The following is a 17105-nucleotide window of genomic DNA, read 5'->3' on the forward strand; positions in this document are numbered from 1 at the left end:
CTCCTTGTAACCCAAAACTGCTCACATCAGCCGTCCGTCTCTTCTCTGCTGCCTGCCGGCTACGCAATGCCAGAAAGTGAGGAGATGCCAGAAAGTGAGGAGACGGCGGCCACTAGTGGCCACTCTCAGTGTTACAGCGGTTTCTGATTATCAAGTCAAATGGATGAGATCTCAGTAATAATAAGAGTGAATTAATGCGGTAATATAAATGACATTAGATCACCCTGATGAATGCCGAAAAGCGAACATTTAGGGAGGATTAATGTGTGGATTTAGTCATTCTAGGGACGCGGATGACATTTAATTTGGCTCGGACGAAGGGTGGGGGGGCTGAGAGGTTACAACCGCTCGCCATCAGCTACCCGCCATATAGTCACAAACTGTAGCTATACATGACCCTAACATGGCTGCTACACCATCCACTCTCCCAACCCCCTCCCCTCTCGTGTCACCCTCCACCATCTCCAGATGAGGGACCCCAGTCTCCCCCAGGTGTGTCACCCTCCACCATCTCCAGAAGAGGGGACCCCAGTCATCCCCAGGTGTGTCACCCTCCACCATCTCCAGATGAGGGACCCCAGTCTCCCCAGGTGTGTCACCCTCCACCATCTCCAGATGAGGGACCCCTGTCTCCCCCAGGTGTGTCACCCTCCACCATCTCCAGATGAGGGACCCCAGTCTCCCCAGGTGTGTCACCCTCCACCATCTCCAGATGAAGGACCCCAGTCTCCCCAGGTGTGTCACCCTCCACCATCTCCAGATGAGGGACCCCAGTCATCCCCAGGTGTGTCACCCTCCACCACCTCCAGATGAGGGACCCCGGTCTCCCTCAGGTGTGTCACCCTCCACCATCTCCAGATGAGGGACCCCAGTCTCCCCAGGTGTGTCACCCTCCACCATCTCCAGAAGAGGGGACCCCTGTCTCCCCCAGGTGTGTCACCCTCCACCATCTCCAGATGAGGGACCCCAGTCTCCCCCAGGTGTGTCACCCTCCACCATCTCCAGATGAGGGACCCCAGTCTCCCCCAGGTGTGTCACCCTCCACCACCTCCAGATGAGGGACCCCAGTCTCCCCAGGTGTGTCACTCCCACCATCTCCACATGAGGGACCCCGGTCTCCCTCAGGTGTGTCACCCTCCACCATCTCCAGATGAGGGACCCCAGTCTCCCCCAGGTGTGTCACCCTCCACCATCTCCATATGAGGGACCCCAGTCTCCCCCAGGTGTGTCACCCTCCACCATCTCCAGATGAGGGACCCCGGTCTCCCTCAGGTGTGTCACCCTCCACCATCTCCAGATGAGGGACCCCGGTCTCCCTAGGTGTGTCACCCTCCACCATCTCCAGATGAGGGACCCCAGTCTCCCCAGGTGTGTCACCCTCCACCATCTCCAGATGAGGGACCCCGGTTTCCCTAGGTGTGTCACCCTCCACCATCTCCAGATGAGGGACCCCGGTCTCCCTAGGTGTGTCACCCTCCACCATCTCCATATGAGGGACCCCAGTCTCCCTCAGGTGTGTCACCCTCCACCATCTCCAGATGAGAGACCCCTGTCTCCCTCAGGTGTGTCACCCTCCACCATCTCCAGATGAGAGACCCCTGTCTCCCTCAGGTGTGTCACCCTCCACCATCTCCAGATGAGGGACCCCAGTCTCCCTCAGGTGTGTCACCCCCACCATCTCCAGATGAGGGACCCTGGTCTCCCTCAGGTGTGTCACCCCCACCATCTCCAGATGAGGGACCCCGGTCTCCCCAGGTGTGTCACCCTCCACCATCTCCAGAAGAGGGACCCCAGTCTCCCCAGGTGTGTCACCCCCACCATCTCCAGATGAGGGACCCCAGTCTCCCCCAGGTGTGTCACCCTCCACCATCTCCATATGAGGGACCCCAGTCTCCCCAGGTGTGTCACCCTCCACCATCTCCAGATGAGGGACCCCGGTCTCCCTAGGTGTGTCACCCTCCACCATCTCCAGATGAGGGACCCCAGTCTCCCCAGGTGTGTCACCCTCCACCATCTCCAGATGAGGGACCCCGGTTTCCCTAGGTGTGTCACCCTCCACCATCTCCAGATGAGGGACCCCGGTCTCCCTAGGTGTGTCACCCTCCACCATCTCCATATGAGGGACCCCAGTCTCCCTCAGGTGTGTCACCCTCCACCATCTCCAGATGAGAGACCCCTGTCTCCCTCAGGTGTGTCACCCTCCACCATCTCCAGATGAGAGACCCCTGTCTCCCTCAGGTGTGTCACCCTCCACCATCTCCAGATGAGGGACCCCAGTCTCCCTCAGGTGTGTCACCCCCACCATCTCCAGATGAGGGACCCTGGTCTCCCTCAGGTGTGTCACCCCCACCATCTCCAGATGAGGGACCCCGGTCTCCCCAGGTGTGTCACCCTCCACCATCTCCAGAAGAGGGACCCCAGTCTCCCCAGGTGTGTCACCCCCACCATCTCCAGATGAGGGACCCCAGTCTCCCCCAGGTGTGTCACCCTCCACCATCTCCATATGAGGGACCCCAGTCTCCCCAGGTGTGTCACCCTCCACCATCTCCAGATCAAGCATTTCTAGAGGCAAAACCTCTCCTACACTTATGGCAACCTCCGTATGTAAACAACCCACCACTGTTGCTAGGAGCAACACATCTCACTTAAGCTCCCCATCACTGCTGCTAGGGGCAACACCTTTAATGCAAGCAATCCATCACTGTTGAATTAAAGGTGTTGCCCCTAGCAAGTTTCCCATCACTGTTGCTAGGGGCAACACTTCTAAAGCATCTCATCACTATTGCTAGGGGCAACACCTCTCACTCAAGCATTCCATTACTGTTGCTAAGGATAACACCTCAGACTCAAGCGTACTACCACTGTTGCTAGGGGCAAAACGCATTCCTCACTGTTGCTAAGGACAACACCTCTCAACCAACCATTCCATTACTGTTGCCAAGGACAACACCTCAGACTCAAGCATCCTGTCACTGTTGCTAGGGGCAACACCTCTCACTCAAGCCTTCCATCCACAGCCTACTTACTCAAACACTGTACCCATGTTACTATGGACAACACCCCACAATACAGGGGACCCTGTGAACCACCTAGGATCACACACGGCCACAACGTCTCCTTTGCTACCACAAAAAAGACAGGGAAGTAAGAAAAACACTTCCTGTCAAGACCTCTAGTGACATCAGAGTTGTCATAGGAACATCGTAAAGCACCGAATCATCATTCACCTCCATGTCCACTTTGTAATCTGCCTCACTTTTACTGATCAGGATGTAGATATTGATGTGGACAGTGGGACAGTGACCATACCTGCGGGAGCTGTAGTGGCGGCCATATTGGTTTCACCCAGCTTTATTTGTCCCTAAATGCCTGAACACATTCGAACCCCCATAAGCGTTGCCATTGCTTTGGCTGAGGAGGGTGTATGGAGGTGTAATTACAGTGAATGCAGTAGGCGGCAGCGGTCACCGGGTCACACGGCAGAAGTATTGGCAGTCACTCCGCCGCCCGCCCGCCGGCTCTTACCTGCTCGCTGAAGCCTTCTTTCTTGTCTAACATCTCTCGTAACGTCTGAAGTATTTTGATACAAAGCTTCTCTTCTTTCTCCATTAGTTTCTTTGTGTGATTAATCAACCTGTGAAATTGCATTTATTAGCTTCTCAGTGGCTGTGAGTAATGTTCCCGAGTCGCCGGCGATGGCGCGGAGGGGGTCACGGCTAAACGTCTCATGCAGAATTGTGACTTTTTTATTAGATGGTCGACTGCAAAATGATTATGTCACCGGGGATTATACGGCACCAAAGACTTTATTAAAGGGAAGGGAACGGCTGGAACCATTTAAAGGGGTTCTCCGCATGCTTAGTGACCTGATGAGTATTAATGAGGTGTCTACCCAGGGACCACCACCACACATAAGGACGATCACTGTGATCTGACAACCTTATAACTTTAGTTTTCTCTTTTGGCTATTCATTTGTCAGCCACAAGGTGGCGCTGTTCTTGGTAATATGCGACATGGCCACTTCTACTGCTGTCAGTCTAGCTAACATGGAGGCGGAGTGAAGATCACTTACTTGGACATGAAGGCTCCACACCGGATCCGAGCGTCACTCCCATCGGGAAACAGGAGTTCAGGACTGTGCAGGACGTCAACGAGAACCGAGAATTCGGCCAAAACCATCGAACTGAACTGCTGCTCCAGAGAGGCCACGACGTCCTGAATGGAACATACATGAGGATTACATGATGTAGTCTACAGAGGAACGTGTCACCAAGTGTTTATTTTCTCTGTAGCGCCACCACAGAGGAATTAAGGTACTACAGGGTGGCCACTAAAATCAATAGGCTGTCCATGTAACACAAGGACATATCAGCTCCTTCCATCTATAAACCACTCTATACTGTGTATCCATGGTGACAGACTACAAACAAACCCTGTGTAGTCTGATCCTGCAGACATGCATTACTCCACTTCATCTGCCTAACTTTTCCCCTATTCACAGTGTCCGATCTCTGCTCTACTCTGCTCTGCTCTATTCATTTCTATGAAGCTGACATAAAAAAGCAGAGTACAGCACTCCTCCTGGCTACTCGGCTCTTTCTGTTGCTCCATACGAATGAATAGAGCCGCAGATCACGCACCATACACACAGCTCTATTCATATCAGAGCCGGTGGGGCCTGATATGGTGATGCCGATCTTTTACTTTTCCCCTATGCTGTGGATAGGAGAAAAGTGATTTTTTTCCTGGTCCCCTTTAAGCATAGGAGGCAGATGAAGTGGAGTGCAGGATCAGACTACACAGGGTTTATTTGTAGTCTGTCACCATGGAAACATATAGAAGCAGAACACACAATCATTTAACTTTTTTTAATTTTATTGTAGATTCATTGGGGCAATGAAATAGTTGCCTTTAAAAGGACATCAGCATCAGCAAAACATAGAAGTAAAGGTCCACAATCACCACTAGATGTCAGTATAACCCCCTTCATATTCTAATGGAGAACCATCTCACTTTACAACATGCTGTAAAACTAAATGTTATCTGTAGTATCACTTGTAGGCAGCGTGTTTTTTGTTGGATGCCGCTCCTATTGCCATTTGTGTTATTTTTATTCACTGATAATCCAGAATAACCGGTAATCTGGCATTCACACACAGTTTCCATTAGTAGAACGCTGCAAAATCAGAGAGAGATCCTAACTTACCTGCAGCTTCTCAATGATGTTCCTGTAGTCCCAGGCCGGGCTCCCCAGGACGTCCTTGAACCGGGGCCCGGTGCGGGCCGTCATCCTCCAGCCCATAGCCGCCCTCTGCACCATATTAGAATGGCTTTTTAGGAAAAGTGTATTCACCTGACTGTCCAAATCCACCGGGATCGCTATCCCACGATTTTTTGCTTTTAGGGAAGAAACAAATAATATTAATAAATGAATAAAGTTTAGTGGCGGCCATATTGGCTTTACCCAACGTTCCCAGGATCGGATAGAATTATTAATAAGCAGAAGATATTGCCAGTAAACATGGGGAGGATGCGGGGGGACGCGGGAGGACGCAGATGTTCCCACTCACCGACTTCTGCCAGGGTCTTTATACACGACTCCACCGAGGATTTCTGCGCCGGGTTCGGCCACGTGCAGTTGTAAATTCTGAACGCGGACTGAAGAAGCTGGATGAAGACGGGCTGATGGGTCTGCGGAGAGAAGACATCTGTGAGCGGAGGAGCTCCATCTGTATACACAGTATACGGGAAAACAGGTCACTGCAGCAGCCAGCTTATGTGTATCTAAGCTTCCCATGTGTGATTCGGTCTGATCACCTGCTGTATCTAAGCTTATCATGTGTCATACGGTCTGGCCTGCTCATCTGCTGTATCTAAGCTTATCATGTGTCTTACTGTCAGCTGGACCATGTGTGATACTGTCCTGTGAGCTGCAGTATCTAAGCCTATCATGTGTGATACTGTATGATGAGTTGCAGTATCTAAGCCTATCATGTGTGATATTGTATTTAGAGCTGCTGTATCTAAGCCTATCATGTGTGATACTGTCCTCTGGGCTGCTGTATCTGAGTCTATCATGTGTGATACTGTCCTCTGGGCTGCTGTATCTAAGCCTATCATGTGTGATACTGTATGCTGAGCTGCTGTATCTGAGCCCATCATGTGTGATACTGTCCTTTGAGCTGCTGTATCTGAGCCCATCATGTGTGATACTGTATGCTGAGCTGCTGTATCTGAGCCTATCATGTGTGATACTGTCCTCTGAGCTGCTGTATCTAAGCCTATCATGTGTGATACTGTCCTCCGAGTTGCTGTATCTGAGTCTATCATGTGTGATACTGTATGCTGAGCTGCTGTATCTGAGTCTATCATGTGTGATACTGTCCTCAGAGCTGCTGTATCTAAGCCTATCATGTGTGATACTGTATGCTCAGCTGCTGTATCTGAGCCTATCATGTGTGTTACTGTCCTCTGAGTTGCTGTATCTAAGCCTATCATGTGTGATACTGTCCTCTGATCTGCTGTATTTAAGCCTATCATGTGTGATACTGTCCTCTGAGCTGCTGTATCTGAGTCTATCATGTGTGATACTGTCCTCTGAGCTGTCTATCTGAGTCTATCATGTGTGATACTGTCCTCTGAGCTGTCTATCTGAGTCTATCATGTGTGATACTGTCCTCTGAGCTGTCTATCTGAGTCTATCATGTGTGATACTGTCCTCTGAGCTGCTGTATCTGAGTCTATCATGTGTGATACTGTCCTCTGAGCTGCTGTATCTGAGTCTATCATGTGTGATACTGTCCTCTGAGCTGTCTATCTGAGTCTATCATGTGTGATACTGTCCTCAGAGCTGCTGTATCTAAGCCTATCATGTGTGATACTGTATGCTCAGCTGCTGTATCTGAGCCTATCATGTGTGATACTGTATGCTGAGCTGCTGTACCTGAGTCTATCATGTGTGATACTGTCCTCTGGGCTGTCTATCTGAGTCTATCATGTGTGATACTGTCCTCTGAGCTGCTGTATCTGAGTCTATCATGTGTGATACTGTCCTCTGAGCTGTCTATCTGAGTCTATCATGTGTGATACTGTCCTCTGAGCTGCTGTATCTGAGTCTATCATGTGTGATACTGTCCTCTGAGCTGCTGTATCTGAGTCTATCATGTGTGATACTGTCCTCAGAGCTGCTGTATCTAAGCCTATCATGTGTGATACTGTATGCTCAGCTGCTGTATCTGAGCCTATCATGTGTGATACTGTCTGCTGAGCTGCTGTATCTAAGTCTATCATGTGTGATACTGTCCTCTGAGCTGCTGTATCTGAGCCCATCACGTGTGATACTGTCCTCTGAGCTGAGTGTGGATCAGTATTCGGGAAGTGGAGTTCCCGCTCCGGCGGCCGTTCATTAATCCTCTCCTGGCCGTGGCCCTGAATTTATTTAAATGTCGTCTGTATTTAATAAATCACCCATCGGAATGTGGAGACACGGACAATTACCGCGCCTAACAATGATCGCCGGCCGCGCCGAGGTAACTCCTCACCGACAAAAGCGATCCCCCCCCCCCCACCTCAAACCGTCCGGGGAGGCGTGAAAACTCAATAGTGGATCAATGGAAGAGGAAGAATGCTCCAGAAGACATTGGGTTAAAAATTAAAGGGGTTGTTCACAAAAAAAAAAAATTCTTTCAAATAAACTGGTGCCAGAGATTTGTAATTTACTTCTATTAAAAAGTCTCCAATCTTCCTGTACTTATCAGCTGCTGTATGTCCTGATGGAAGTGGTGTATTCTTTCAAATCTGACACAGTGCTCTCTGCTGCCATCTCTGTCTATGTCAAGAACTGTCCAGAGCAGCAGCAAATCCCAGGAGGAAAGGACGTCACCCACATACAATACACCTGCTCCTATTCTCCATACTTTACCCTGCTCCATCACACATCTCCACACATGGCCGCCGCTCCTCTTATAACGCTCCGGAACTATTATAGGCTGCAGAAATCAGGGTTGCCGGCCCCTTTAATGGCCTCTCACCTGGAGGCTGGTGCTGTTATCGGAAAACGGGGAGTTGAAGAAGCCGCTGACGATGTTCATCACGGCCTCGGTCACGTACTTCTCCAGCGCCGTGTCGGCGTGTTTGCGGTCAGTGGTCGTGTTGCACACCTATCGGGGAAAATAAAGTCGAATGAGTGACACAAATGTCGCTGGGAGCAGCTGGACACCGGGCGAGGGCTGAGGTGTTTGCCGTATATACTATACACTATAGAAGGCATGTGGAGAGAAGGAGTTATTGATGCACTGGGTTATCGCAAGAAGCTATGTGAGTAGAAAGGAAAGAAACAGCAGCAGCATCAAAGCAAGCAATTAACTATAAGGAATAAACAGGCTTGCAACGTTTTGGGGAGCTGATTTATACCACATACTACTACAGATGGCACACGGGGGGTGGGGGGGGGAGCAATTGAACTTTTTGCTATGTGAGTAGAAAGGAAAGAAACAGCAGCATCAAAGCAGACAATGCACCCTAAGGAATGAACAGGCTGCATGTGCTGGGGGTGACTTACAAGGTGCAGTACAATGTACGGCATGTAGGGGGAGAGGGGGTTACTGATGCACTGGCTTTGCAATGTGTTATATATGAGTAGAAAGAAAAGAAACAGCAGCAGCATCACAGCAAGCAATTAACTATATAGACTGAAAAGGCTTGCAATGTTTTGGGGTGTTTATTTATACCACATACTACTATAGATAGCATGTGGGGGAGAAGGAGAAACTGATGTACTGGGTTGTTACAAAATGCTATGTGAGTAAAAAGGAAAGAAACAGCAGCAACATCAAAGCATGCAATGCACCTTAATGACTGAAAAGGCTGCATTGTGCTGGGTCACTTACAGGGTGTAGTACAATATGTGGCATGTAGGGAAGAAGGGGTTACTAATGCACTGGGTTTGTTATGTGTTATATGAGCAGAAAGGAAAGAAACAGCAGCATCACAGCCAGCAATTAACTATAAGGACTGAACAGGCCTGCAATGATCTGGGGTGCTGATTTATACCATACACTACTATAGATGCCTGTGGGGGGGGGGGGGAAGGAGAAATTCATGCACTGGGTTTTTGCAAGATGTTATGTAAGTAGAAAGAAAAAAAAACAGCAGCAAAACATGCACAGGGTTACAGTAATGCATGCTGCTGCTGAGATGTGGGGGAAACCTTTACCTCATAGAGATAGTGCATATCCTCTGAAGGTGCACAGCTCAGGCTCTCTCTCTAGCACAAACCACAAGGTAAGCCTCATCCCCACTTTCTGCAATCTGTCTTGCTCAGGCTGTTACTAGAGACAGATTTACCCTGACAACATACAATGAACAGCTGACTACAGGAAAGGGAGACACCAAATAGCTAAGACTTTACAGCTGCTTCTCTGAGGGTTAGGAGTAATTTTTGGTAAATGCAGTGATTTACAAAAATGTCAGGAGTCCCATAGGCAATAACATGGAGGGAAGTGACAATTTTAAAAAACTACATCTAAATCTAGTAAGACCCTTAAAAGACAAGACAAAACAGAGATAACTAGGTAGGGAATAGACAGAAGGTAGCTAGTCTACAGGACCTGACTACATAGAGTGCTATGTAGTCTGTAACCATAGAAACACAAAGCCCTACATAGGAGCTGTAAACAAAAAACGGCAGAAGATTCTCTAAAGTCTAACTGCAAAGTTTTCTCTTTTATTAAACGCTCCGGGGCAGCGAGATCCTCAGCCGCCTCTGCTCCTCTGTGAGGTTACTGCTCCCCGGGGACTCATAAAAGTGATTTACAGCCGCCATATATCTCATGCGGTCACATCACTCACTCGCGCCATGTCAACCAGGAAATTCTCAAACAGCTTCCAGATGTGGTTGCTGGTGTAGATCTCCTTCATCTCCACCTCCGTATCCACGTAACAATGGTTCACAAAGTTCACGTAGGCGATCTTCACCTGAGGAGAGAGAAGGCCGGAAAAGGATCAGAAAGTGGCTGAAAACTTTCTAATATCTCTCTATCTTCTATCTATCACCTGTCTATCTCCTATCTATCTATTATCTATCTATCTATCTATCTATCTATCTATCTATCTATCTATCTCCTATCTATCACCTATCTATCTATTATCTATCTATCTATCTATCTCCTATCTATCTATCTATCTATCTCCTATCTATCTATCTATCTATCTATCTATCTATCTATCTCCTATCTATTATCTATCTATTTATCTCCTATCTATCTATCTCCTATCTATCTATCTATCTATCTATCTATCTATCTATCTCCTATCTATTATCTATCTATTTATCTCCTATCTATCTATCTATCTCCTATCTATCTATCTATCACCTATCTATCTATCTATCTATCTATCTCCTATCTATTATCTATCTATTTATCTCCTATCTATCTATCTATCTCCTATCTATCTATCTATCTATCTATCTATCTATCTATCTATCTATCTCCTATCTATCTATCTATCTATCTCCTATCTATCTCCTATCTATCTCCTATCTATCTCCTATCTATCTATCTCCTATCTATCTCCTATCTATCTATCTCCTATCTATCTATCTCCTATCTATCTATCTCCTATCTATCTATCTCCTATCTATCTATCTCCTATCTATCACCTATCTATCTATCTATCTATCTATCTATCTATCTCCTATTTATCTATCTATCTCCAATCTATCTATCTCCTATCTATCTATCTATCTCCTATCTATCTATCTATCTATCTATCTATCTATCTATCTATCTATCTATCTATCTATCTATCTCCTATCTATCTATCTATCTATCTCCTATCTATCTATCTCCAATCTATCTATCTATCTCCTATCTATCTATCTATCTCCTATCTATCTATCTATCTATCTCCTATCTATCTATCTCCTATCTATCTATCTCCTATCTATCTATCTATCTATCTATCTATCTATCTATCTATCTATCTATCTCCTATCCATCTCCTATCCATCTCCTATCCATCTCCTATCTATCTCCTATCTATCTCCTATCTATCTCCTATCTATCTCCTATCTATCTCCTATCTATCTCCTATCTATCTCCTATCTATCTATCTCCTATCTATCTATCTATCTATCTATCTCCTATCTATCTATCTATCTATCTATCTATCTCCTATCTATCTATCTATCTATCTATCTATCTCCTATCTATCTATCTCCTATCTATCTATCTCCTATCTATCTATCTATCTATCTATCTATCTCCTATCTATCTATCTATCTATCTATCTCCTATCTATCTATCTATCTATCTATCTCCTATCTATCTATCTATCTATCTATCTATCTATCTATCTATCTATCTCCTATCTATCTATCTATTATCTATCTATCTATCTATCTCCTATCTATCTCCTATCTATCTATCTATCTATCTATCTATGGACAGGCTGTACACTAAGCAGTGTGGGCAGCACGACTGACATCCCATCAGGCTTTAGGGCTATTTCTTAATGTATTACTAAGATTCTGTGAGGCTCCATCAATCTCAGGTAGTGGAATGAGACAATGTTCTGCAGGTCTGTAGTTACAGTTCACACTGTCAGTTCTCATCTGCTAACAACCCAACTCATCGGCAGGTAATGATCCTTATTCCTTATAGATAACCCATCAGCTGCTGATGTCACCAAACCGTGAGTACAGAATCAGTAATGTATGTACACAGTGACCCAACCAGCAGAATAGTGAGTGCAGCTCTGGAGTATAATACAGGATGTAACTCAGGATCAGTAATGTATGTACACAGTGACCCCACCAGCAGAATAGTGAGTGCAGCTCTGGGGTATAATACAGGATGTAACTCAGGATCAGTAATGTAATGTATGTACACAGTGACCCCACCAGCAGAATAGTGAGTGCAGCTCTGGGGTATAATACAGGATGTAGCTCAGGATCGGTAATGTAATGTATGTACACAGTGACCCCACCAGCAGAATAGTGAGTGCAGCTCTGGAGTATATATACAGGATGTAACTCAGGATCAGTAATGTATGTACACAGTGACCCCACCAGCAGAATAGTGAGTGCAGCTCTGGGGTATAATACAGGATGTAACTCAGGATCAGTAATGTATGTACACAGTGACCCCACCAGCAGAATAGTGAGTGCAGCTCTGGGGTATAATACAGGATGTAGCTCAGGATCGGTAATGTAATGTATGTACACAGTGACCCCACCAGCAGAATAGTGAGTGCAGCTCTGGAGTATATATACAGGATGTAACTCAGGATCAGTAATGTAATGTATGTACACAGTGACCCCACCAGCAGAATAGTGAGTGCAGCTCTGGGGTATAATACAGGATGGAACTCAGGATCAGTAATGTAATGTATGTACACAGTGACCCCACCAGCAGAATAGTGAGTGCAGCTCTGGAGTATAATACAGGATGTTACTCAGGATCAGTAATGTAATGTATGTACACAGTGACCCCACCAGCAGAATAGTGAGTGCAGCTCTGGGGTATAATACAGGATGGAACTCAGGATCAGTAATATAATGTATGTACACAGTGACCCCACCAGCAGAATAGTGAGTGCAGCTCTGGGGTATAATACAGGATGTAACTCAGGATCAGTAATGTAATGTATGTACACAGTGACCCCACCAGCAGAATAGTGAGTGCAGCTCTGGAGGATAATACATACCTCTGGTATGCAGTCGTCATGCGTCACCACCCTGACAATGTCATCCAGGGGCAGGAGGGAGTTGCACTTGATCTCAGTGTAGACGTTCTTGCCCTCGGTGCAGGCCGCCAGCAGCTCCACCAGGGTGATGTGATACGCCAGGGGTCCGCTCTCATCTGCCCGATCCCGCTCGGAGCACATCATCTGCAGGAGGATCGGGAAGGAAGCTCGATCGTTGTAGAAGATGAGAACGTCCTCGCCCCCATTAATAAGCTGTGACAGAGATAAATAACAGACGTCTCAAATAGACAGAACCCAAAGGGTTTAGGGAGTATACACCATATACTGGCCATATACTGGCAGCTGTCATACGATTTTTACAGAGATCAGTCTATACGCCTATAAGTAGTGACACAGGACCCGTGGATGTATCTATAGGCAGAGTGGTCAGGATCTGAAGGCAGCCATATTGGTTGCTAGGTAACAACCAAAATGGTTACCAACAGCAGCCATCATAAATAAAAATGTCAGGACGGCGGCCATATTGGTTGTTCTTGGGAAAGCTAAGTTATAACCTACAACCAATATGGCTGCTGACAGCAGCTATCACCCAACTTTCCCAGAGAACAGCCTGTGTATACAGTGACACAGTAGATATCTAGTCATATCTGTAAGACCTTAATGGCGGCCATATTGTCTGCCACCCAGCTTTCCCAGAGAACAGCCTGTGTATACAGTGACAAAGTAGATCTCTAGTCATATCCATAAGACCCTAACGGCGGCCATACTGTCTGTCACTCAGCTTTCCCAGAGAACAGCCTGTGTATACAGCGACACAGTAGATATCTAGTCATATGCGTAAGACCTTAATGGCGGCCATATTGTCTGCCACCCAGCTTTCCCAGAGAACAGCCTGTGTATACAGTGACACAGTAGATATCTAATCATATCTGTAAGACCTTAATGGCGGCCATATTGTCTGCCACCCAGCTTTCCCAGAGAACAGCCTGTGTATACAGTGACACAGTAGATATCTAGTCATATGCGTAAGACCTTAATGGCGGCCATATTGTCTGCCACCCAGCTTTCCCAGAGAACAGCCTGTGCATACAGTGATACAGTACATCTCTAGTCATATCCTTTAGCACCTAACGGCGGTCATATTGTCTGCCACCCAGCTTTCCCAGAGAACAACCTCTGTATACAGTGAAATAGGAGATCTCTAGTCATATCTGTCAGCACCTAACGGGGCCATATTGTCTGCCACCCAGCTTTCCCAGAGAAGGATCAAACTTAGAATGACTCAATTATCCCAATTAAAAGTATAAGAGGATTCCTGATGGTGCGAAGTGAATAGCGAGGATACGGTAATAACCTCTCCCCCTCCCCCCTCTTCTTCCTGCGCCGCAGACAAAGCCGCCGCTACGCTAATGGCCGGGAATTGTTATGTAAATGCGAGCGGCGTAATAGTTAAAAGGGGAGAAATAAAAAAAAAAAAAACCTTCATCGCCGAATGAAAAGGTTGAGGGAAGAATTTTCCGCCCAACAAAGGTTACGCTTGTAAGAAGTTCTCAATTCTCGCTCCAAAGTTGCCGCCGTTCTGGCAAGTGGCCGTGTTTTTTGTTCGCGACTTGACTCATTAGCTTGATTTCTCTCCCGTCCTTTGTCTACATCCCGTACAGGAACGTTCACGAAAAAAAAAAAAACGACATTTAATCTGACAAAAAAGAAGGCGATGGCGGCGTATGAAGAGCGCGGGGACGTGAGATCTGGTGTCAGGTGTCAGTCATCTTAATTGCTAGTGAGTTTTTATGTCAAGATGGCAGATTATTCTGAGGGGGGGGGGGGGTTGTCGCCTTCAGACAAGGAACGGGGCGTCCTGCGCGACTTACCGGGGGATTCGTGATAACTGGTGGGTGAGGAACAAGAACCTATGCAAACTATGCAAAACTGTGCTTTTTTTGGAAGTCAGAACGCTTATTGGAAGGCTTACACGCCGATGTAACCTCTTAAAGGGGAACTCTGGAGAAGAAAGTTTTTAAGACAACCGGTGCCAGATAGTTATATAGATTTGTAATTTACTTCTATTTAAAAATCTCCAGTCTTCCAGTACTTATCAGCTGCTGTATGTTCTGCAAGAACTGTTGTATTCTCTCCAGTCTGACACAGTGCTCTCTGCTGCCCCCTCTGTCCATGTCAGGAACTGTTAAGAGCAGTAGCAAATCCCTATAGAAAACCTTTCCTATTCTCCCACCTGTGAATCTGTGTCATGTGAACAGATCCTTAAAGGGGGTGGGGTTATGACTACAATGCCTCCTCTGAAGAAGCTGATTGGCTCAGCAACCCCTGGTCTGAGCCCCCCAGCTGAGTTATAGTTGATAATATATGTAAATGTAAAAAAATGTATAGAAGCCATCCTGGCGGCCATATTGGTTGTCACCTAGCTGAATGCAGTGATCTGATTGACCCCTCACCTCGGTCATCACCACGTCCTGGCACTTCTTCACATACTTCCCGTCGGCTTTCACAATGGTTTGTAGAAATCGAAGGTATTCGACATGGCGGCCGTGAGTCTCCACACAGTGCACAAAGTGCTGGACCACGCGCTCGCTAATCTCGTTGCACAAGTGGTAATTGTTCATGAAGATGTGTCGCATGGTCTCCGCTTCCAGAAGCTGCACATGGAAACGGATGCAAGGTTAAAGGGGTCACAGAAAAACATGGTTGCTTTCTTCCATACACAGCTCCTATCTTGTCCTCAGGTTGGGTGTTGTATAGCAGCTCAGTTCCATTAATCTGAATGGAGCTGAATTGTAATACTACATACAACCTGAGGACAGCGGTGGAGCTGTTCCACAATTTTAATCTTAATTCTGGACAATTCCTTAAAAACAACCTACATTATTCACCAGACCTTCTACCCAAATATGTAAACTCAGGGCTACAGTGTTCCTCTTAAAGGGAGCCTGTCATATTGAAAATGCAGTGGAATCTATCATCAGCATGTTATAGAGCAAGACATGCTGAGAGGATTGATATAGATATATATATATATATATATATATGTTTAAGGGAAAACATCCAGCAGAACTAGTAATTTGTTCTTTTATGCTTAAGAGTCCAGTGGGCAGTCCTACACTAAGAAGTAGGACCACCCACTGGACTCCTAAGCACAGAATCAATAAACTAATTCTAGTGAAAATCTTCCCACAAACCTATATATCAATCCGTTCAGCTCCTCCCGCTCTATAACATTATGACCAGAGATATGACTTCACTTATAATATCACAGGTTCCTTTTAAAGGGGAACACCAAGTGGAAAAAAGTAAAATGTGCAGACACAACAACAAAACAAGAGCCAGCGACAGCAGTGACAGCTTCAGTGACAGCACTGCACTCACTTACCCCCGGGGTCAAGAAGAGGTTGAGGTTTTTGTGGAGAAGTATTTGATTTTGAGGGTTTCCGCGGCAGAAGTTTTGCAGAAAAACGTGAGCGAGGGTCATGATTTCGTTCATTTTATCATCGGTCTGAAACAAATACATACAGTAACGTTAGCACAAACTTTCATTTCCAAAGTTGCACAATTTCGTAAATTTCGCATTTTTTTCCCCTTAAAAGCATTCAAATAAGACTCAAAATTGGCACAAAATAAAAGGAAAAACAAAACAAACAAAAAAACTTTAAAGCCAGAAGGATTCGCCCCTCACCCCATGTACATCAGTACCTTCCTCCCCATCTGGTTACTGACCTTCTCATATGGAATCTGCAATAGGTCCAGGACCACCGAATGGGCCCCCATGTTCTTCAATAGCCGCTGCTGCTGGTTACGCCCCTTCTTACTCTGGGAACAGAGCTTACTGAGCCGGATCAGGATCTGCAAATCAGTATTGGTATTATGGGGTGTGTGGACTTTTGCAGGGGGTGGGGATTAAACAAACCACGTCCAAAACTCCTTCCTAGGTTGTTTGAGGTGGCTTTAAAATCCAAATTTCAAAGGTTTAAATGTAGACAAGTATGCTTTATGCAGGTAAAAGAATAAATCAGATTTATAAAGTCTTTATTTAAAAAAAAAATCCATTGTGTGTATACAGCTCTTATGTAGATATATGAGCTTCCATGGTAACAGGCTACAAACCCACCCTGTGTAGTCAGATCCCGCAGCTATGCATTGCTCCGCTTTCTCTGCTCTCTACCTCAGCTTGGAGTTCACCAAACAAGCAGGGGAGGATCAGACTACACAGGGCTTGCTTGTAGTCTGTTACCATGGAGATTTGCACATTCAAAAATTTAGATTAATTAACCCTGAAGGCATTTACCTCTTTTACGATCTTGTAATTGTTGGCCTTGTTGCTGTCGATTTGAGGCTTCTTGACCCCCTCTTCCACCGGGGCGAGGATACTTGTGTCCTAAAGCAA

At 46.3% G+C, this 17105-nt stretch overlaps 1 protein-coding gene across 2 annotated transcripts in view; it reads right to left on the bottom strand.

Annotated features, from left to right (window-relative positions):
* The window catches only part of ITPR2 (inositol 1,4,5-trisphosphate receptor type 2), a 185930-nt gene that overhangs the window by 98654 nt on the left and 70171 nt on the right, over positions 1 to 17105 (bottom strand). For both annotated transcript variants that reach the window (XM_069965955.1, XM_069965946.1), the window contains exons 27-37: positions 17007 to 17096; positions 16439 to 16564; positions 16095 to 16217; positions 15163 to 15363; positions 12710 to 12961; positions 9851 to 9976; positions 8032 to 8160; positions 5572 to 5692; positions 5208 to 5398; positions 4074 to 4216; positions 3526 to 3634 (exon numbers count right to left, since the gene is read on the bottom strand). In XM_069965955.1, coding sequence (XP_069822056.1) covers positions 3526 to 3634; positions 4074 to 4216; positions 5208 to 5398; positions 5572 to 5692; positions 8032 to 8160; positions 9851 to 9976; positions 12710 to 12961; positions 15163 to 15363; positions 16095 to 16217; positions 16439 to 16564; positions 17007 to 17096 — 1611 coding nt within the window. The remainder of the gene's footprint in view (positions 1 to 3525; positions 3635 to 4073; positions 4217 to 5207; positions 5399 to 5571; positions 5693 to 8031; positions 8161 to 9850; positions 9977 to 12709; positions 12962 to 15162; positions 15364 to 16094; positions 16218 to 16438; positions 16565 to 17006; positions 17097 to 17105) is intronic.

Source organism: Dendropsophus ebraccatus, chromosome 1, assembly GCF_027789765.1.
Source record: "Dendropsophus ebraccatus isolate aDenEbr1 chromosome 1, aDenEbr1.pat, whole genome shotgun sequence".
NCBI lineage: Eukaryota > Metazoa > Chordata > Amphibia > Anura > Hylidae > Dendropsophus > Dendropsophus ebraccatus.